Genomic DNA, 22,400 nt, shown 5'->3' with positions numbered 1-22,400 from the left:
TGCATGATTACCACTAGACAATAATTATGACCAGCCCTTATTACTTCTGGTTATAATAATAATATAATTATAGCGTCTTCATAATTTATTACAAGGCCTGAAATTTACCGACTTTTAATTGAAGCCCCAAATAGCAAACATAAGCTTGGATATAATTATATGGAGTCAATAACACACTTAGAACAATTCAAATATGAAATATACAATAAACAAAAACTGAGTATTACGTACTACGAACTACATGGGCATAGTTAGTGTGGGAGGTATTTCCAGCTCTTGGTTGATGCGAGCACTCATGTACTGATGGAGTAGCATCCTCAGCTCTCCATTCTGTAGTCTCAGAGTGTCAGTCTCTCCTATGAGACTGGAGCGTGCCTGGAGAACACTGTGGTAGCGGTCCAGGCCCTACAGGGGGGAAGGTGGTAACACTTATTGATGCAGTACAGAGGCTATGGGGTGGTTTGCATACAAAGTCTATAATTACACAACATTACAGTGGTATTATAGGTACAAAATACACACATTATGAGAAGTTGAAATGTAAACACAGGAACAACACACTAGTGATAATACAATGTACACCGTAGAGTAATTACACTACATATGCTCACCTCCAGTAGTGCAGTCCAGACCCTCTCATGACTCTCAGGGAGCACTTGAGTCATCTTCTCCCAGAACCCTCCATTTAGCAGCTCACTGTGGTCCTGTGTCTGCCCCAGCATCAAGGCCTTGGACCTCAGCATAGAGGACCCTTTGTCAGCACCTTGTCTTTGCTCAACATATGTCCGAATGGCAGTAGGAACCTCGTTAGGATGGATTAACAAAGGGGCTCCCTCTTGGTTTGCATTATCCGTCTCTTGAATGAAATAGCTGGCCAGATGATGAATGTCTTTTTCTGTGTCAATACCGATAGCATCAAAAATCGAATCAAGTTTCATCAACATTTGCTCTTCTTTTTCCAGTGGGGCTAGCAATCGAGTAAGTTTTGACTCAATGAGGAAGCCAGACTCTGCACAGAGTAGCTCTAGCACTAGTTTAATAACTCGTGGGGAGTGGCAAACAATTCCCGGCCCAGCAGAAGTCGGTGGTAACACAATGTCCGATGATTCAGTGTCTGAGAGTATCTGTGATGCATAGAGAGTGGCTCCACTGATTTGTACGTCAGCTTTGACACTGTGTGTGTGAATGGGGCTCTCGACTGGCGGCTGTGGCTCCCAGTCTAAACCCAACTGTTGCTCGTGGATGATTTTGTCTGCATTCTCAACCTCCTTTGCTAGACCTTGTACTTTGTATTCGTTCATGAGCCAGATATCGCGAAACTGGCGGCGATCAGTCACCTGGAAATGCTTCACCTTCTTTTGCAGTTCTCGATATTGCTCAGTGTTCTTACGGTACTCCTCCATTAGCGCTTGAAGCTCAACTTTGCACGATTTTTCCTGTTTGCTTAGTTTCCCTCGCAAGTTGTTGAGTGTGTCTTGCAGGCGTGTGATCCGCCTCTTCTGTTGACTGATAGTGATAGAGTTTTCCTCATCTCTCTTTTTCAATACTTGGAAGTTGTATTCAAGTTTCTCAGAGTTTAGTTGAAAGGTTGCTTTCATTTGCTGGATCTGTTGCTGTAAGATTTGAATATCAGTTTCAAGCTTGATCTTGACACGATTAAATTCCTCTGCATTTCGTACTCTCAAGTGTTGGATCTGCCGCTCATTTTCTTCAATTCGTTTCTCTCGTGCCTCCAGAAAATCTTTTTCCTTGCCACTACGCTCACTGACTGCTTTCTCCCACTCGGCTTGGTGTGTGTCTAGCAAGTTTTGCCGCTCAGTTGCAAAGGAGACCTCGATGGCATTCAGTTCTTTACGATAAGCCTTTGACAATGTTTTGGCCTGATCTTCCATCCTCTCTATAATGAGGTCAACATCTTCAGCTTGTTTCTTGAGGTGCTTAACGTATTGGTCATCCTTTGATTTGAGTTCTTGTTGCAGTTCTTGGATCAGTTTATCTTTTTCGTCAATCATGGCAGAGCAAGTTGCTTTCTGAGCTTGGAGCAAACTCTGAAGGTCTTGAGGTATCTTCATGTTTTTCGTTTTGAGCCACTTCTTGGAGATCTCTTCGAATCGTTCGGCCCCAGCAGTCACCTCTGCTTCCAGCGTGTCATACCTGCAGCCATAGCAAACATACGTAAGTGATATAATCACCAGCTAGGCACTAATTATACTACATGCGCTTAATTCAAGCACTATAAGAGCATTAAAGTCTACCATTGCAGGGAGAACACTGCGCTACTTTGTTAATTATTAGACCACACATCTCTTTACCTAGCCCTCCGAGCTTCATCTTCCTCCATCCTCCGGCTAACTTCCTTTGAGTCCCCGGCCACTGTGATGTTAGTCACCAGTTGAGTGCCATCAGTAGAGAGCTTCTCCAGTCGTACATTGCTCATGAGTGTTTGCTTAGAGCTGACCCTCTCCCTCTCAGGATCCACCACATCCTCCACCTCCTGTAGGAATATCAATGATCATGTTATTAGACATGCACAGGACTGTGTGGATATGCATCAAAGATGGTAGATATAGTTACTTTTTGAGGCTCTTCTCCCAGTGCAGCTCTCCGATCAGCCTCTATTTTGGCTTGGATTCGCTTCCTACGTGCTAGTATTCGCTCCTCCTTCACATCAGAGCTTGTACTGGGCTCGGGAGGCGCCTCATTCTCCATAGCTACACTTGAAGATGTGTCCATGATTTTTTTTTATTTCGACTGAGAGTTACCATGGTGATGCACCCAAGGTCATTCACACGTATAATTAGACTTGAATTATAGCAATATTGAAGTAATAAAGATGGGCGTGGCTGTTCGATTGTCACGCCCATCTTCTAGCTGGATCGATAAACCTGCAGCTATCTCTGGTTTACAGTCATTTAGTGAAGTTTTAAGTACTGTATTCCATCGGATAAGACTCTGGACTACTAGATATATCTGTATCCGTCGTGTCCGCGGGAATTTGGAGTGTTCCCAGACTGAGAGAATGGCGGAGGTGGACCCTGACACTCTACTGGAGTGGTTGGCCTTGGGCTCTGGTGATGATAGAGACATTCAACTACTGGCATTGGAGCAGCTCTGCATGTTACTACTCATGTCTGACAATGTTGACAAGTGCTTTGAAGCGTACGTATAAGAGTACACCTTCATACACTACCCCCCCTGGCCTCCTAGCCGTAGCATCATGTAGATTATGTAGACAGTAATGAGGTCTTGAGGTCCATAAAGGAATTGGTGCTGTTGACACGTTTGGCATCGTATACATGTGGTTATCAGTGGGTATATCAGTGGATACTGTAATTGTCTAGACGGTAAATTTAATTGATTTCACAATACGTTTCCCTTTCAATAACATTCATGACGTCATACCATTGGAATCACACACACACACACACACACACAGGTGCCCACCACGAGCCTTTATTCCCGGCCTATGCAAGATCTTCATGGACGACGAAGCCCCTGACAGTATACTGGAAGTGACTGCTCGAGCTCTCACTTATTACCTTGATGTGTCTGCTGACTGTACTCGTCGTATCACAGCTGTAGACGGTGCCCTCAAGGCTATCATCACAAGAATGCAGGTGTCAGATATGGCTAATAGATCCAGTAAAGACTTGGCTGAGCAGTGTGTGAAGGTATGGGGAATTAGTGCAAGTATGTAGTATTGTATGGCCTAACAGTCAGAGCATTAGATTCACAAGAATTCAGCATTGTAGACTTATAGGGGTTACACAATTATGTTGAATGATGTTCAACTGCCAACTGTCTCCCATGTAATCAATAGTTCGGGAACTCTTTCAGCTGCTGTAACTAGATTTCCGTGGATCCAATTTCAACGATTTTCTGATTTTCTGAAAGCTTAGAAAGAGACCTTTCAAATGGTACCATCAATATTCATTTTTGAGAGATGACAGAATTTGCCAATTTCAGCCCAATACCATGGATTATAGCCCATGGTCCAAAGGCGAAAAATGTCAAATTATGGTCCGAATCAAATTAGAGATTTTAACACATCGTTTGAAAGGTCTCTTTCTAAGCTTTCAGAAAATTATAAAATTATTGAAATTGGATCATCAGAACTAAAGTTATGGCTGTTGAAAGATGTTCAATTATTGTTATCCAGTTAAGTCTAGTGTACGTTACACGCTAGGCACATCTGGTGGTGTACAGCTGTTGCCAGGAGCTGCGTTCATCTGTTGGCTCTGAATGGATATGTGTTAACTAATATTAGTTTTCACTCTTTGTGTTAATGGAATAAAGATGAACCACCACCTCTCTTTTGTTTGCAGGTACTGGAGTTGGCCTGCTCTCGAGAATCAGACAAAGTGTTTGATGCTGGGGGACTGCCTGCTATCATGACTCTACTCATTCAAAACACTCAGTACCTCCACAGAGACACGATGCGCTCATGCATGAATGTGGTTACTCGTCTGGTGCCTCGTATGGAACCCAAGGACCCGGCCCTCGATTCTTGCGTGACTTCTCTCTCCACGCTCCTCCAGAACACAGACCCCCAGATATCAGACCCAGCCATGAAGTGCTTCGTGGCTCTGGCTGACAGATTCATCAGGAAGGGGAAGGTGAGATCACTATTGTAGTGACAATTCTAACACCTAGTATCAGGAGTATATGTATGTAGTTAAGTATCGAGTTATTAACACCATCGAATTGACTGTGAACACTGAATGGTATATTGTATACCATACAATAATATATTGTCATAGAGATAATGATATCAGCCTAAACTGTGTTTGGCTTAGCCCACACAACCATTTGATGGTCACACTAAAGATGATGTGCAGCACTGTATTAGGTTGTTCTGTGTCCTTTCTCTTGTCAGGATCCTGCTCCAATAGCTAGCAAGGGTTTGATCGATGAGCTCATTCAGCGCTTGAAGCTGGTTGGTCAGTCAGTGTCGGCCAATCAGGGCGCAGCATCTCCTGAGAAACCCTCTGGCCATTCTGTGTCCACCATTGTGAATCTCCTCTCTACGCTATGCAGGGGGTCTGCCACCATCACCAAGGTGTGTGTGTGTGTGGTGTGTGTGTGGTGTGTGTGTGTGTGTGTGTGTGTGTGTGGTGTGTGTGTGTGAGTGTGGGTGTGCTTGAACGGTTGCAAGATAACAATGTGTAATGTTGGATTATTGCAGTCAATATTAGCACTGTGCCTAACACACTCCCTCCCCTACTTCAGTTCCTGCTTCGCTCCAACCTCCCTGATGCCCTGGAGAGTGCCTTGAGGGGAGATGAAAGGTGAGCTAGTAACTATAGAGCTGCCGTGGTTAGCATTATATTATGTTCTGTTAAAAATTAGCATTCCTACTGTATTATTAATAGGCTTTTAAATTAAAAGGACTGGCATCACTTTTATAACTTATTAGCACTTTTTCATAGTATCTTAGTTAGCAGCATTGGCTATTGCATACATATAGACAGAGTGCATTGTTAGCAGTAGCTGTGATCCATCACCTGACACAGGTCTGCCCTGGAGATGATGAGACTCACAGAGCTGCTACTAGTTCTCATAATGGACGGACGTAAGACGCTACCCAAGAGCTTCCAGTCCGTGCTGAGTGCTGCCAAGAGGATGGACAGTTTCCCTGGAGACCGCTCACACAGACACATAATCGAGGCAGTACGTAATGGCAATAACGAGGAATTCTTCGAAGCTATGGAGTCCGGATTTGATGTAAACTTCATCGACGATGTTGGACAGACCATTTTAAACTGGGCCTCTGCGTTTGGCACATACGAGATGGTTGAGTATCTGTTAGAGCATGGTGCCGACGTGAACAGAGGCCTCAAGTCATCATCACTCCATTACGCTGCTTGCTTTGGACGTCCGAATATTGTGAAGCTGTTGCTGCAGTATGGAGCGGATCCTGACCTCCGAGATGAGGATTGCCACACCCCTCTAGAGAAGGCTCAGGAGAGGGAGGATGAGTGGCACAGACAAGTCATCGAGATACTGGAGAGCCCAAGTGAGTGGGTGGGGGGTACCTGAATGAGTGGGCGTTGCTATAATGTACTCGTAGTTAGTAACTATTGTAACTTGACATTTTACAATACAATTTCTAATTTTTATCACATGTATATCCTCGACAATAGTAGGTAGCGTAGTCTCCATTGCTGTATAGAAATCATCATCATGTACCGTATAGCGCGAAATTTTCGAGGGGCTTAATTTTCGCGGATTTCGTGGGTTAGAATCCTACACGAAAATTAAGTCCACGAAAATTGAATTACCTGCTATAGCATGCATAGATTTAAAGGCGTGGCTTCCGGTAAGCAGTCATTCCGCGAACATTGTGCAACGAAATAGCTTTTAGAGGCTAATCCACGAAATATAAGTGCCTCGAAAATTTCGCGCTATACGGTATCACCTCCCAGGTGAATACATGTTGCGTGATGTGTCAGACACTGATGACTCATTCTCTGGGGATGAAGAAGACACTACAGCCTCCGCTAGAACGCCCACCATCGAACCAGGCGACCAATCGCATTCACTCATTGCCCCACCCGCAACTGGTACCATCTCCACGGAGACCAAGGAGGCAGTAAAGGTTGAGAGTGAGGAGTCTGAGGTGGCCGAGGATGATAAGGGTGATCCTGAGATGGCCCCCCTCTACCTCAAGAGACTCCTACCAGTGTTTGCTGAGCTATTCCACTCTAGTCTAGCCCCACCCCTCAGGTCAGTTTAGCCAGCCACACCCCTCAGGTCAGTTTAGCCACACCCCTCAGATTAGTTATTTTTTTATATTCTTTTTTAAGTGATTGCAACAGTTAATTGTTAGCCCCTCCTCTTTCTATACTTGCAGGAAGGAGGCTTTGCGTATGTTGCGTAAGATGTGCCGCTACATCAGTGCCGAGTGTCTGTGTGAGCTGTGTGTAGAGGCTGTCTCCAAGGAAACAGGCCCCACCCCCCAACCACCGTTCCCTGCTCAGATTAGCGAAGTGTTATCCGTAGCACTAGACAGTGAAGATGATGTAGACTCTCAACTGACAGCTCTGCATATTGTGAATGATTTACTGGCTAAGAGTGGGCCAGCTTTTGATGAGCAGTTTGTACGACTTGGTATACCCACCAAGATACTGCACCTGGCTAAAGACGCCAGCAGTGACGATGACACTGACGCCTCCCCAGTGGAGGCAGTAAAGAGCGAGTTTGATATTGGGGAGGCTGCAAAGAACGAGATTGATATTGGAGAAGCTGCAAAGAATGAAATAGAGGTGAACAAGGCTGTAAAGGACGAGAGTGAGGTTTTGGTGGTCCCCCTGGAGGGAAGCAGTGTGGACAGAGAAGGTACACACTGTATAATGCAGTGGATTGCAACGGATTGTTAGATATTAATACAATAATACTTCAATTCTAGCCTAAGATTGCACTCTTATTAGGGCCAAGGATTTAGCGTAGTTGAATAATTTCGGCTACTTCTACACAAAAATAAAGACAGAACCTAATCTACCAAAAAGGGCAAGTTGGGTGTGCTCTAGTCTTGTACGAAGCCAACTACTAAGTAGTCAAACAGATTTTGCTATGCACTTGCTACGAGTCTAAAGAGACTGCAATGGTCTGCAATGTAGGCTTGTATGTACTATAAACATAGTTATTCTTGTGTACATGTAACGTCAGTTCTGTGCCCCTCCCCTGCCAGATGACCAGGTGGACTGTGATGACGCCCCCGACCTCACTACTCACACTACAGAGGACTGTGATGACGCCCCCGATCTCACCACTCACACGGCCTACCACTGGAGGGAGTGGTTCGTGATCAAGTCTCGCGATTGTCTCTATCTGTGGAATGAGTACACGGCCATTGAGTTGAGCAAAGTCAGTAATGGATGGTTCCGGTTCTTGGTGGACGACAAACTGGCCACCATGTACTCCAGTGGGACCACCGAGGGGGGCCCTGATGCATTTGGTGAGTGGGGGGTAGGAACCATCGAGGGGGGCCCTGATGCATTCGGTGAGTGGGGGGTAGGGACCACCAAGGGGGGCCCTGATGCATTCGGTGAGTGGGGGGTAGGAACCATCGAGGGGGGCCCTGATGCATTCGGTGAGTGGGGGGTAGGGACCATCGAGGGGGACCCTGATGCATTCGGTGAGTGGGGGGTAGGGACCACCGAGGGGGGCCCTGATGCATTCGGTGAGTGGGGGGTAGGAACCACCGAGGGGGGCCCTGATGCATTCGGTGAGTGGGGGGTAGGAACCATCGAGGGGGGCCCTGATGCATTCGGTGAGTGGGGGGTAGGGACCACCGAGGGGGGCCCTGATGCATTCGGTGAGTGGGGGGTAGGAACCACCGAGGGGGGCCCTGATGCATTCGGTGAGTGGGGGGTAGGAACCATCGAGGGGGGCCCTGATGCATTCGGTGAGTGGGGGTAGGGACCACTTCTGTTTTACAATAATTATTGTGATTGGATTGCCTGTATGTGGTATCTTTGGACTGCCATAATTTGGGTTTGGATGGTCCAATTTCAACTGTTAAATCATTTTCTGGTAGCTCAAAGTGACCTCTTTCAGATGGCATATTAAAATCAAAGATCATTTTCGAGGCTGTTTTTGACAAAAAAGCGTGGGCTATATATAGGTGGGGGAAAAGTGCAAAATGAGGTCCGTTTCAAAAAATTGAGCTAAACATATCATGAAAGAACTTTTTCTAAGCTTTCGGAAAATCAAAAAATTATTAAGATTGGACGAACGGTACACGAGTTATTGTCGTTCAAAGAGTTGTTATCCAACCTTAGTGATTATCCAAACTGGGTCTGTTACTTTTAATTGTGTATTTTTTGTAGCCCTCTGAAAAGCCTTTCTAACCACCTCGTCTATTTGCAGAAAATCGAGTTGAATTTCTTGAGAAGATGCAGCGAGTGTGTGGTCAGGTGACCCCAGTGGGGGGCGTGGTCCTGCCAATCCTCTCCAGCCCCTCCCCTCTCAAGATGGTTGTGGGGAACTGGTCTCTGGTCTGTCAGAATGAGGGGGAGATGACAATACACAACTCTGACGGAACTAGAGTGAGCGTGTGTGTATGTGTGTATGGTAAAGGGTCATGTCATGTGCAAACTAATATTAGATTGATTGGTGATGGTAAAATTGTTTTATCGATTAGAGTGTTGATTATTTTTATCTTTTATGTAGTAAACTAGGCCTAAGATATTGTCTAGTGGTGGTTAGTACCAACCTTATCAGCTGCAAAATTGTGGAGTAAGTTTACAATTTATATATCATTACTTTCTTTCTCTTGCTCACAGCAAGCCACTGTTCTGAGTGAGGGGACGTCGGGATTTGTGTTTGAGTCTAATCGTGGTGTACGTGCAAGCGTGATACCAGAGCACCCCCTGGGGTCACAGTTCAAGTTCAGCTGGATGGGCCAGAAGACGAAAAAGATAAAAACCAAAGCAGAGCAAGCGGTAGAGAGAGTGGGCAAGATGGCGCTGGAGCTGCAGGGACGCTACTTCTCTGTGACCCAGGAGAGTACGAGGAAGATAGCTGCCGAGTTGAGGGGCATTTTGGGGCAGGTGGAGGAGGCCTGTTCAGCTCATGACACGGTAATAAGGGGGTGTGGTTAGGGTAGCAAAACATCCCTCGAGGCATTTTATGCTTGTGGGATTTTTCAATATAAAAAGTTTTGCCTTGAGATTTGAATGGTCCAGATTACATTGTATTGTAATGTACTGTAATGTGGTTACAACTGATGGTATGACTCCTCTCAATGGTTGTCCCGCTCAGGGTTTACCGTCCATTGGTAGTGGCTGGCGTGAGGGACTGGAGACAGCACTCACAGCACTGGCTCTGTTACTAAGAGACGAGAAAACCATCTCTGCTTATGAGGTCCATCTTAGTGGCTTAGTACCTGTCTTATCACACTGTTTGAAAGGGGGCGTGGCCAGTGACGATAGCAAAGTGGCGACAAGAGTCGAGTTATTCAAGAGAGCTTTTGCTGAATCAGCACAGCAAATGCCTGCTGACCTGGACGCAAGGTATGTTGTATACAATGCCACACAAACAGTGAGGTCTACCACCCACACACTCACTTATTCCACATCCCCACCCACCCCCACACACACACACTCACTTATTCCACACCCCCACAGCACGGCCAGCAACAGTGTGGCCCTCCCCTCAGTTGGTCTGATACGTAAGCTCATCTCAGTGCTGGAGGCAGTGGAGAAGCTCTCAGTCCACACGTATGAGCCGCCTGGACAAGTGCTCAATCTGCAGATGCTGCATCGTCGCTTCAAGCTCTCCTTGGAGAGGGGTGCGGGGGCAGGGTCTCTTGTAGACTGCTCAGGGAAGGCACTCAAGATTGAGCCGTTGGTCAGCATCGATGGCTTGGAGAGCTTCCTTAATGGAATAGTGAGTGGGTGGTGTGTGAATAGTGAGTGGGTGGTGTGTGAATAGTGGGGGGTGGTGGGAGATTTGTCGATTTAATTTTGTTTTCCCTGATAGGATTACCGAGAATAGAGCTTGGTAATAACTTATAGTCTGTTACACAGAGAACACGATTTTAGCTAAATTTACGTTGTTCAGAAAGCCTTCTTCCCTCACGCTCAGGTTGCTAAGCAATGGTACGACTTCGAGAGAAAGTCCTTTCACTTTGTGAAGGTTGCACGAGAGCTCAAGTCTCCTTTGAACTTTAGACGAGTGTCTGATTTTGACGAGAATGGCATTCTGTACTGGATTGGCACTGATGCAAGGTGATGATTTTATACCTATGCACGTAATAATAGAGTTGCTAGACTTCCATATTACCATGGTAACTTTATGATCCCCACACCACATACACACACACCCACCCCTCACACCTCACACACACAGGACCACAGAGTGGGTGAACGTGGCAGCTAAAGGCCTAGTGGTGGTCAGTTCCTCCGAGGGGCGCATACTACCTTATGGTAATCTCCACGATATCGTATCACGTGACGACAACCCACGTAACTGTCACACTAAAGACGATCGAAACAGTTGGTTTGCTCTTGACCTCGGCTTGTGGGTGTGGCCTACAGCGTACACCTTACGCCACTCACGAGGGTACGGAAGTCGTGCTGCTCTCAGAAACTGGGTATTCCAGGTATCCAAGGACGGTCATGATTGGCTGACTCTGCACTCTCACAGCGACGACACCACCCTAGGGGAGCCCGGGTAAGTGGAGGGGGTGGGCCTGGGTGAGTGGAGGGGGTGGGCTAGACTATCTATATAGCACAATTAATCAATGTTTCAGAATTCTATCCGTTGTTAGAATGAAAGCCTGTGCCAATATTGTGTTAATTAAAGTTGTGTTGTGTGTAATATCCTCCCCTCTCTCTCTAGCTCTGTGGGTACTTGGACTTTGACCCCACCTGACGATCCCATTGGTTGGCGCCACCTACGACTCAAGATCAGTGGACCTAATGCCTCAGGGCAGACACACTACCTGTCTGTGTCAGGGCTTGAACTGTACGGGGAGATCAGAGGACTCGCTGATGAGGATTTAGGTCTGTATGTGTGTGTGTGTGCGTGCGTTCGGGTGGGTGGGTGGGTGTGTGTGTGTGTGCGTGCGGGTGTGTGTGTGTGTGTGTGCGTGCGTGCGGGTGGGTGGGTGTGTGTGTGTGTGCGTGCGGGTGTGTGTGTGTGTGTGTGTGTGTGTGCGTGCGGGTGTGTGTGTGTGTGTGTGTGCGTAGGTGTGGATATTTAGCAACAAAAATAGACGTTCAACAGCCATAACTTTAGTATCATTGATCCAATTTCAACAATTTTATGATTTCTAAAAGCTTAGTACTGAAATCCCTAATTTAGTTGGGACCATAATTTGTCATTTTTTTGTCTTTGGTGGGCCGAAATTAGCAAATTCTTGAGCAGCTCTGAAATTTAGTTTTCCATATATTCCCTCAGGCAAGGCGGCTCAGGAAGTGGAGGCAGCTGTCAAGAAACAACGCAAGCACATTCGTCGCACTGTCATGAAGAACCTGATGCTGGGCGCTCGCGTGGTCCGTGGGGTGGACTGGAAGTGGAGGGACCAGGACGGGTCCCCCTCAGGCGTGGGTACGATCACTGGGGAGCTACGTAACGGCTGGATAGAGGTCCAATGGGATCACGGTGGAGCTAACTCGTACCGAATGGGAGCAGAGGGAAAGTTTGATCTGCAGCTATCTAATGATGAACCTCAGCCAACCCCGCCCCCCAACACATCGGGGGAGGGCAGTGAGAGTGAGACCCCCAATACTAGTAGCCGTCCCTCGTCCAGTAGGGGGGTCAGTCTGGCCGCCTCGTTGCTAAGAGACCTGGGGGTAGGCGGAGAGGCTGAGCGGTTGAGGGCAGAGCTGGAGAAGTTGGAGGAGGCGGAAGTGCTCGAGTATACGGAGGAAGAAGATGATGAGATGATGATGGAGCGCTGGGACACACTGGTGAGGGGGTGGGGTGTGTGTGATGTGTGTGTGTGTGGTGACCCCTATAAAGCTGGCTCTTATACAGAGGCTTGTTGAGGGTTGTTTTGTACACATACGTACAACCTGGATTGTATATCGCAGCTCGCCTTTCTTTAAGAGTAAAGAAGTCCCACTGCTGTTGCTTTGATCAATATTATAGTAATGTACTGTACATGACTGACCTTTGCCCCCCTCTCAGGAAGAGGAGGTGGTGCGCCACGGCCTGGAGGAGGACTATGTTCTCAAGCAAGCCTTCAATGCACTCGTACCGGCCTTTGACCCCAGACCTGGGCGTACCAACGTACCTCAGATACAGGACTTTGAGGTACCTCCCCCTGGCACTGAAGGCCACACCCCCTTGCCTCCTGACCACGCCCCTCCAATCAGCCCACGAGGAGTCAGGCTCTCACTCACACTCAAGGTAGTGTGTGTGTGTGTGTGTGTACAGCTCTAATGTTGCTAAGCTATATCAATAGTCGGTGGATTACTGAGTTGATTGCAGTGTTGGATATAATTGTGTTTAAGCAAATAATAATTAAATATTGTGGTTTCAAATTGTATTTATAAAGTTTCTGTTTTTAATGAAAGCTTTTAATTTAGTATTGTATGATTCTCCATGGTAACCACTCGCCCCCTCGGTTATACACGTAGCTACTGTACACACTGACATTGTGGGGGTGTACTTTGACCCTAGCTAGTAGTGTGGGTGTGTGTGTTATGACCCTGTCTTGTACCTATTTCCTAATAACATTAATAACATTTTGCGAAAGTTGTTTTGTAATTCCTGTTACTTGTTACCTACGGATGCAGGATGGTATTATTGGGCTCTTCCTGCATCCTTAGTTCCTAGATATCGCAGGGGTATCCATGGCTTTGTAGGATATTGAGTTGCATGAGTGATTTCAGATATTTGTCCGTTGGTTGCTCATGCATAACTGGAATAACTGTAGCAATTTTTGTGTGTGTTCAGTGGTCTGTTGGTCATGTAGGTCTTGTTAACTGCACTCTTTGGTTAGTCGCTCTTGTGCCCCCCTCACACACACACACACACATACACCCACACACACACACACAGCACGGGAACACTGAAGTGCTGTTGGAGGACGGAACAAAGAGCATGTTCTATTACGTGCAGTTGCTCAACTCACAGCTGCCTAAACCAGAGCGAATCAAGCGGCTCTGGGACCCGACCTTCACCCTCGTCTACCAGGACAGCTGCTCCTTCACAGGGCAAGGGTGGTCTCAGTCCTATGTGGCTAGACACATCGGTAGTGATCGTCTCCCCAAGAGCCAGCTCATTCAATACCTCCAGAAGAAGGCTAAGGTGAGGGGGAGGGGATATGATCCTAATGTACTGCTGAGAAGCTTGCTAAACTTTTTTAGTAACTCTATATCTCTTGGTGTTGAGGCATGCATGGCTAGGTATTATCCATGACAGTGTGTTTGTTGCTCCTGCCCTCAGGCTGGTTGGTTGAAGAAGTGGAAGCTGGTTGGCAACGCACGAAATATCAAAAAGAACAAGAACTGCCAGCAACTCATCGTTGCTTACAAGGTGACCAGTGTGGGTGTATGTGGGGGGTGTGGGCGTGTGCGTGGGTGTGGGTGTGTATGGTGTACCAGTGCCTACGGTGTGTTGTGTACACTAACAGTGGCTTTATTCTCTGGTTAGAAGCCACATTAGTGTCAAATATCTGAGCGGATATAAAATGGCTTCATGTCTGGTAATACAACACCAGGCTGCATCACACTGTGTCATTCAGTGTCATCATGACTAGGTATAGTATACAACTCATGTGGTGGTTCTGTAATATGACAGTAACAACATTTCCAGGCATGGCTTTACCTACGAGTAGTCACGGTAACCGCAGTGACCTCTTTAAACTATCTCATGTATACATCAGCCTCAGTCTTCCGCTAACAACCCCACCAACCCCACCAACCATTGATGAGTGGAGCCATGTTTCTGTGTCCGCTATCTGCCCATGGCTGTATGCACAAACCACAACACACCGTATTACTAGAACGTGTTTTGCAAGCATCAAACATTTTTCTATTTTGCAATTTTTGAGTGTTTCACAAAAATAAAATCGCAATACCTTATATCAGCACTTGTATGACATCACAATCCTTGGCCAGAACGCAAAGTCAGCTGATTTAGATCGTTCCGATGTCATTTTATTGTCTTTTTTGTTTAGATTTTGCCCACATTTTCCCCCAACTCTGTACAGGATTTTTGCAGCAGTGATGGTAACTGTGTGAGTGGGGATGTGACGGTTGTGGGGGAGGTGGACGAGCTGACAGCTGTCCGGGACGTCCTGTCTCTGCTACACACACTACACACCTTCACAACTCTCACAGGTATTGTGTGGGCGGGTGTGTGTGTACTGAGACGTTAATACTCCTTCCTACATTCCCTTCATATACTAATAGTTTGGTTGAATGGGCAGTTGGAATTGTTTCCTCCTATACAGTAATGTAGAGTAGTTTGCTTGTTTCCTACATGTACTTGTATGTTATGTCCTGAGGCCAGTGTGTGGGTGTTGAGGGTGTAGTAGGGTGCAGTGGAGAGGTCAAAAGCTCATGACCTTACTCTAATGTGACCTCAACCTTTGTCTTGTGGGAACTGAGATCGTTATTGGTTCAGCTATTGACCTTATGACATCATATGACATCATATGAGTGTACTATAATTATCATATCAGAGCTAATGAGCACTTTCAGCAACCTTTAGCCTTTATAGAGCTTTGTTGACATAATGAACCATAACTACTGTTACTTGTGTTTCTATAATCAAGTGATGTGTTAGACCAACAACGGGTCTGTTCTATCGGCTTATCTTCTCTAACCTTTCACTACATACATCCTAATGGCTGACGTGCGTGGGAGGGAGCATGGGAGTTAGTCTAATCCCATTACATGTTTTGAACTATGGGAAGTGACCGTTTGTTTTATTCACTGTCTCTATATTCTGCCACTTTGTTTAGCCACTATTGAGTGACTGTCAAGAGGAAATTGCAGGGAAGAGTTAGTTTACCTGTTAGTCCTTCACTTCCAACCTCCCCCCTCAGGGCGCCTGGGCCTTTACTGCATGTACACACTACTCTTTGTAAGCCCGTAACTTGCGTTCAGATTGTCCAATTTCAAAACTAATCAATAGCTCTCAGAATTACCTTTCCAATGGTGTGCTTAGATACAAGTTTATTGATTACCAAGCCGCTCCACACACTTGACTGTGTCTCGCTCATTGTAGAAGAGGCAGCCTTTGAGTGCCCGCCGGACGAGTTTCACAGTAAGAAGCTATTGAACAAGTTGGTCCAGCAGATCCACGAGCCCCTGGTGCTGGCCAGCTGCTCTCTCCCGGAGTGGTGCAATACCCTCACTGTCAACTACCCGCTTCTCTTCCCCTTTGAGGTCAGGGAGGTCTTTTTCAACTGCACTGCCTTTGGGTCTTCAAGGTAAGCAGTCTGAAGTCATAACCTAGGATATTCTATACTATTGTTTTGTAATGTAGCTCTTAAATGATATGATTATCACAGGATTTTTGACCCCAAATAAAGTAACATTTTAGTTAGTAATCGTAGATTGCACAACAGACACTACACTATACCTGCTCACAACATTAACAGGTGCTATTAATAATACCGATGCTCCCTCAGAGAAAAGTCTAGTGTTTAAAATAATAGCCAGAATATATTTTTAGAACTAGCACCATCACTGTGAGGCCACCCACGAACTGAACACGTTAACTATATTCATGGTATGGTTATAATGATATTCATGAGCTGTTGCCACAGGAAGCCTTTCCATGAGATCACATGGAGTCTGGAATGTACACTGACCCATAAGACAATAAGAGGTCACACTAAAAATAGCCACACACACACACACACACGCACAGGTCAATCATATGGCTTCAGAAGAGGCGTGATGAGATTATGGAGCGTCTGCGAGGCTCCTCCCACTCTCGTAACGAGGATCACCACGAGCTCATGATTGGTCGACTGAGACAGGACAGAGTTCGTATTCCACGAGGTGGAGAGGTGAGTTTGGCTGCATACAATAGTCCATGTGCTGTGCCCTGTATATAGACTAGCTGTGCAGAGAAGGTTTTGATCTAATGATCCGCCCACATACAACGTTATTGCTGAGTTCAATTAGAGGCTAACTGCACCTGTCGTGCCTCCTACGTGCGTGTGTACAATGCGTGCGTGGTTTGTTTGTCTTGTCACGCCTCATTAGTTACATCTATTGTAACCCTACACTACTGTACATGTATAATATTACATGATAGCGTTACTTTGAACGCCCATAACTTTAGTTCTGTTGGTCCAATAACGTTAATTTTATGATTTTCTGAAAACCTAGAGAGAGGCCTTTCAGATGATCAAAAGTTTTTTTTTGGGCTCCTTCTAAGCTTTCATAAAATGGTTGAGTTTGGACCATCAGAACTCTAGCCAACTTTGTGACTGCGTTGTGTCTATTAGGTAGTGTTGATTGATTGCTATCATTGTGCAGATGCTGCCCTGGGCACACGTCGTGTTCATGGCTCACTGTGAGAGAAAGTCTATCCTCGAGGTAAAGACTATTCTCACTACATGTAGTTGGCTACTAACTTATTGTAGAATCTTTGAGGATTGTCGGCAATATTTAATATGTCTCCTCTTATGTACATGTAGATTGAGTTTGTGGATGAGGAAGGCACAGGTTTGGGGCCGTCTCTCGAGTTCTATGCTCTAGTGGCGGCTGAGTTGCAGCAACGCTCTCTGGGTATGTGGCTCTGTGACGATCAGACTCCCGACAATCAGGCCCGAGAGGTGGGTTGTGTAGCATGGTGTGGTCATTCAGGCCCAGCAGTTGGGTTGTGTAGCATGGTGTGATCATTCAGGCCCAGCAGTTGGGTTGTGTAGCATGGTGTGGTCATTCAGGCCCAGCAGTTGGGTTGTGTAGCATGGTGTGGTCATTCAGGCCCAGCAGTTGGGTTGTGTAGCATGGTGTGGTCATTCAGGCCCAGCAGTTGGGTTGCAAGTCTAAACGAATTGAAACAATGGTATATGCAGTCATTAGCTGTGTAGTAATATAAATAAGAGAAAGGAGCCATAATGTCTCCTCCTAGCATAGATGTATGCCCTGCACTGTTTCACTGCCAGCTGTGTGTATGTGTGCGTCCTGTATGGAAGTCAAGCCTGTATCTCTAAAGCCATTCATTTTATACCTCTCTTTGTTGCATAAAGGAAAAGCAATGTAGCTGAACAGTAACTATGTGGTAGGTACCTTGGGGATATTCCAGTGGTGAACTCTGTCATGCCCTGGCTAGTGACTTGCATATAATTATGTGGTTGCTGTTTTCCTGGGGTATTATAGATATCCAGGAAGTGGTGATTGTTACATGCGCAGGGATTTCTTGGTAACATTCTAAAACAAAGACATAAATTCAATTTTTATGATGGATATTCCCTCAATATTTATGTATTATGCTAATTAAGCACCTCGTTAAGCAAGGGAACACATAATTCCTTGTTTGTGCATATCATGTTCAGTTTGGGAACTTAATATTATTAAGTAATCGCTCCGGTCTGATTTCTGAGATCAGGATGTCTAATATTTCATGTGTTGACCTTTTCAATGCTTTATTTGCCTCTCAGGTGGATATAGGGCACGGCTATAAGCCCCCAGGCTACTATGTGCAGCATTCGTACGGGCTGTTCCCGGGACCATGGCCGCAAGACAGTCCACAGCTGACCAATGTGTGTCGTCACTTTGAACTACTCGGAATGTTCATTGCCAAATGTATTCAAGATGGCCGCCGCATAGACCTTCCCTTGTCCCGGCCCTTCTACAAGCTTCTCTGTACGCCTGGTCCGCATCACACCCATACTGACCACACCCCTCAAGATCACGAGGAAGAGACCACCTCCCCTTGCAACGAGAGTGACAACCAGACTAGCAATATCTCAGAAGGACAGGCCGGCCCTACAGGACGATCAAATCGACCTCTGACCCCACACCCACTCAATTCAGACATGGAAGGTGGGAAAGTGGCGGAATTTCTGTTCTGTGACGAGATACCCAAAGACAGCTGCAAGAGTGACGTGCTCACACTGGAGCTGCATGGAGAAACTGATGGGTCCGGTTCTGATACGCAATGGCAGTCTGCTGGTTCCGATACCTCATGGCTAACCGGGATATTGGATCGTGGTGATTTGGGTGAGATTAATCCATTCCGTGGCAAGTTTCTGAGTCAGCTTGACGAGGCGCTGGCTGAGAGAGGGAGGATTGAGGGACGGGAGGAGCTGTCTCCAAGGGAACGGGAGCAGCTACTGAGTCAAGTGAGAGTGGGAGGTGGCGAGAATATCCCGGGAGCTCTTTTTGAAGACTTGTGGTAAGTGTAGTTTGAGCGTTGAGCGTCGCATTCCTTATATGGAATAATGGTACTACTTATAATTGTATAAGTGTAGGTGAATTTTCCATATAAGGAAGCACAACTCTACAGCACTTTAATTGGTGTGTTGCAAAGACCAGTATTAGGCTTCCATTAGCTTGTTCTATAGGAAGGGAGTTAGAGTTCTAGTCTGATTATAGTTGCGATTCCTGGAGATTATGTAACTCACTTGGCTGGCTGCCCCTGTGTGTCTGTAGCTATTGTTGTTATAATTCCAATTCTGTATGTTAGGTAGTTAGTGTAATTTGCCCTATACTCGTTTATAGCTCTTCTCCCCCGCACGCACACACAGTTTGACCTTTGTGTTTGACCCCTCATCGGAAGTGTTTTCCTTCTCGTCCCACCCTCTGAAGTCAGGAGGTGTCACCATAGTGAGTGCACGGTGGTCTGATGATATACGCATGGTGTCATTATATTATGTTGCACCCATTGTACGCTGTATAATGGCTACTGGTAAAACAATTGTCAGATTTCCCGTTGATTGTGTGCGTGGTTACCATATTAGGACATGTCCCTGCATCCAATATAGTGCTGACGTTTTATATCAGGAGTGAAGAATATTCATGCACTCTTGATTATATTCATATTCAACAATTATCCCCACTGGTTTTTTTTTTATGATGTTTGTGGGTTTTTTGTAACTTGTTGACCTCTTTGTTAGTTTTAGGATAGTAACTATGGCAGCCACTTGTACCTGTGTGTGTGCATGACGTCAATACGGTTGTGTACACATAAGTACTTGTGTACAAGTTGAGTTAGTCACGTCATTACTTTTGTTATTGATTCAGCCTCTGTATATATTATCATGAACAAGAGAGTGTTTTTTGACACACAAACACACAACATCAAAACACAATCATCACTTGGTTCCTAGTTGAAGAATGTGTTCCATTTCTTCATGTTTATTCAATAGTGTTACAATATATTGCAGGTAGGAAGTCAACCGTGTTTCATGTGAAATGGAAGTTGAATTATGGTTGCATTTGTGTGGGTGACAGCTATCCCTCTAGACCACACCACACAACATACACACACACACACCACACAACATACACACACACACACACACACACACACACACACACACACACACACACACACACACACACACCACACAGCATACACACACACACACACACACACACCACACAGCATACACACACACACACACACACACAGGATCTTACCGTGGCCAATGTAGAGGAGTACGTTTCACTGGTGGAGAAGTTTTGCTTGGAGACTGGCATCACCAGACAAATGGAAGCATTCAAAGGTACTGTACTGTATGATTATAGCCCCCGCCCCACTAGTATACTATAGCATAGCAAGCAACCCCTTATTTATTTTGCAGCTGGTTTTGATCGAGTATTTTCCATGGAGCGGCTCCAAACCTTCTCTCCATATGAGCTCCAGCTGCTCCTGTGTGGAGAACAGGCCCCCTCCTGGACAAGGGACGATCTCATCAACTACACTGAGCCGAAGTATGGTTTCACCAAGGAGAGGTGAGCTAGGCTGATGAAGATATGCATGGCTAATTGGATATCAACTTTAATAATCGACCAAATAATTATTACTATGTTAATATTATGGATGGAAATTGCACAATTTCCAGGCAAAAGTTCTTCACCAAATAAAGGTTAAAGAAGTGCATTCAGATACTTGCATGTTTAAGTCAGGTGGTGCTTTTGATAGAATACATACGTCTATGCTATGTAAGGATAGTTCCTGTGGTGTAGAGATTCTGGCGTGAGGTTGTAGGGCTACTGAATCACACTGAATCACACTCACTCACTGCAGCCCTGGCTACCTGCGCCTCGTCAACGTGCTCATGGACATGACAGCTGACGAGAGAAAGGTGTGTAACGTGTATGTATGGCTTCTGTGTGTACTCGTCAATTAGTGTGTGTGCCTAATAGTGTCCCCTTCAACAGCATGGCCATTGTTTCATGAGGTGTACAGTTAGTGTTAAAACCATAATAATTTGTACCTGACTCAGAACATGTTGTTTGTTGCTCTCTTTAGCTGTGGCAACAATAATGACGTGACCTAACAGTTTTCAATCTAATTCATAGATTAGCTGTCATTGTGAAAATATTCATCCAAGGCCCATAAAATAATGAATGCCATATTTTCACTGTCTATAGCATATGGTTTTGACTATATTAGCGATTAATGTTGAGCGTCTGAATTGTGGTTGGTATCGATTACATGCTTTGCTGCTCAAGAGGCCATGTTTAGCCCCAACTGTAAGCCGAGCCCTCATAACTCTGTATTCACGGTTTGGGGCACTCAACCTATTACGGCTCAGAGGATTGATTAGGCCAACGATTGGTCCAATGATGTAAAGCCTTCCATTACTGTTTTAGATAATTTAGTTCTATTTTTACCACTATGGTGCCATGCTGTTAGTCCCTGTTTGTGCTATGTGCAGTATATTATACCAATCCCTTTGTTAGGTTCTGTTGACAATACGGCATCGGTTGTTTGTGTGTGCTATAATTACACTAAGTGTGTGTATGTGTGTATGTGTGTGTGTGTGTATGCTGTACTACACGCTATAACCGACAGTTGATGTAATGCTTAAGTTATGCTCCCCACACTATTAAAGCATGCTGTTTTGACCATATGGAGAATAGTAAATATTTGCTTTAGTTATGAAAACGTGCTGTGTTTATTAATCGTCTGTGTAGTGCATAAAGTGCCTATGGCTTGTTATGATAAACACACATCGTCCCAATAAGTACGAGCATAGTCCCGTATGCCTGGTCTTATCAGCTGTGTCCCGTATGCCTGGTCTTATCAGCTGTGTCCTGTATGCCTGGTCTTATCAGCTGTGTCCCGTATGCCTGGTCTTATCAGCTGTCTTAACTCATAGGGTTGTGAAACTTGTATATTTCTGATACATTTTCCATGTGGAAAACCTTTTTTTTTGTTTTTGGGGAACTTTTTGTACAGTCTGTTATTATACTCTTCCCCTCTCTCTCCCTGCAGGCTTTTGTTCAGTTTGTGACTGGGTGTGGCTCCCTCCCCCCGGGTGGGCTCGCTAATCTCCATCCTCATCTCACCGTGGTTCGTAAAGAGGCCTCTACTGATCATGTGTACCCCTCAGTCAACACGTGTGTGCACTACCTCAAGTTACCAGAGTATCCCTCGGAGGAGGTCCTCAAGCAGAGACTGCTCGATGCTACTCAAGAGAAAGGCTTCCATTTGAACTAGAAACTGTGTGCGTGTGTTTAGGCACTTAACTATCATTCATTAATTATTAATTAATTCTACCATTCTCACTTTTGTTCTAATTGTGCACGTTGTTTGTTAATTGCTTAAAATGACTCGTTTAAAACATATGACACTGATGAATCAGCTATAAGGCATGTGACTCAATTGGACACTAATTAATAAGATTCAGCGTTCCACTTCCTGACCACGCTCATTGAATGCTAATTCTCATAATTATAGTTGCATGCTATAATTATAGTAGTGTGCTATTTCAAAGCTAAGGAAGGTCTATATAAGCTATATAC

The 22,400-nt window shown here is 45.5% G+C and overlaps 2 protein-coding genes across 2 annotated transcripts; one reads left to right on the top strand and one right to left on the bottom strand.

Annotated features, from left to right (window-relative positions):
• Nucleotides 1-131: 131 nt before the first annotated feature.
• Nucleotides 132-2,786, bottom strand: LOC135349300 (dynein regulatory complex protein 1-like). Its single transcript, XM_064547820.1, has 4 exons — nt 2,575-2,786; nt 2,313-2,494; nt 612-2,154; nt 132-405 (listed from the first exon to the last, which is right to left on the bottom strand). Exons 1-4 carry the CDS (start codon nt 2,731-2,733, stop codon nt 238-240), a joined length of 2,052 nt encoding a protein of 683 aa, XP_064403890.1. The 5' UTR covers nt 2,734-2,786; the 3' UTR covers nt 132-237.
• Nucleotides 2,787-2,851: 65 nt separating this feature from the next.
• Nucleotides 2,852-22,223, top strand: LOC135349286 (E3 ubiquitin-protein ligase HECTD1-like). Its single transcript, XM_064547805.1, has 31 exons — nt 2,852-3,159; nt 3,437-3,671; nt 4,326-4,616; nt 4,877-5,059; nt 5,230-5,288; nt 5,514-6,016; nt 6,426-6,726; nt 6,854-7,338; nt 7,691-7,957; nt 8,872-9,050; nt 9,288-9,584; nt 9,766-10,016; nt 10,131-10,392; nt 10,591-10,733; nt 10,855-11,178; nt 11,347-11,510; nt 11,908-12,419; nt 12,640-12,861; nt 13,516-13,764; nt 13,903-13,992; nt 14,669-14,798; nt 15,691-15,895; nt 16,339-16,480; nt 16,956-17,015; nt 17,117-17,254; nt 18,083-18,819; nt 19,172-19,250; nt 20,059-20,152; nt 20,231-20,381; nt 20,677-20,734; nt 21,871-22,223. The coding sequence occupies exons 1-31, from the start codon at nt 3,020-3,022 to the stop codon at nt 22,093-22,095; spliced, it is 7,176 nt and encodes a 2,391-aa protein (XP_064403875.1). The 5' UTR covers nt 2,852-3,019; the 3' UTR covers nt 22,096-22,223.
• The last annotated feature ends 177 nt before the right edge of the window (nt 22,224-22,400 follow it).

This window comes from Halichondria panicea, chromosome 15 (assembly GCF_963675165.1).
Source record: "Halichondria panicea chromosome 15, odHalPani1.1, whole genome shotgun sequence".
Taxonomy (NCBI): domain Eukaryota; kingdom Metazoa; phylum Porifera; class Demospongiae; order Suberitida; family Halichondriidae; genus Halichondria; species Halichondria panicea.
The sequence above is the reverse complement of the archived record's forward strand: the minus strand, read 5'-3'. Positions and strand labels throughout refer to the sequence as shown.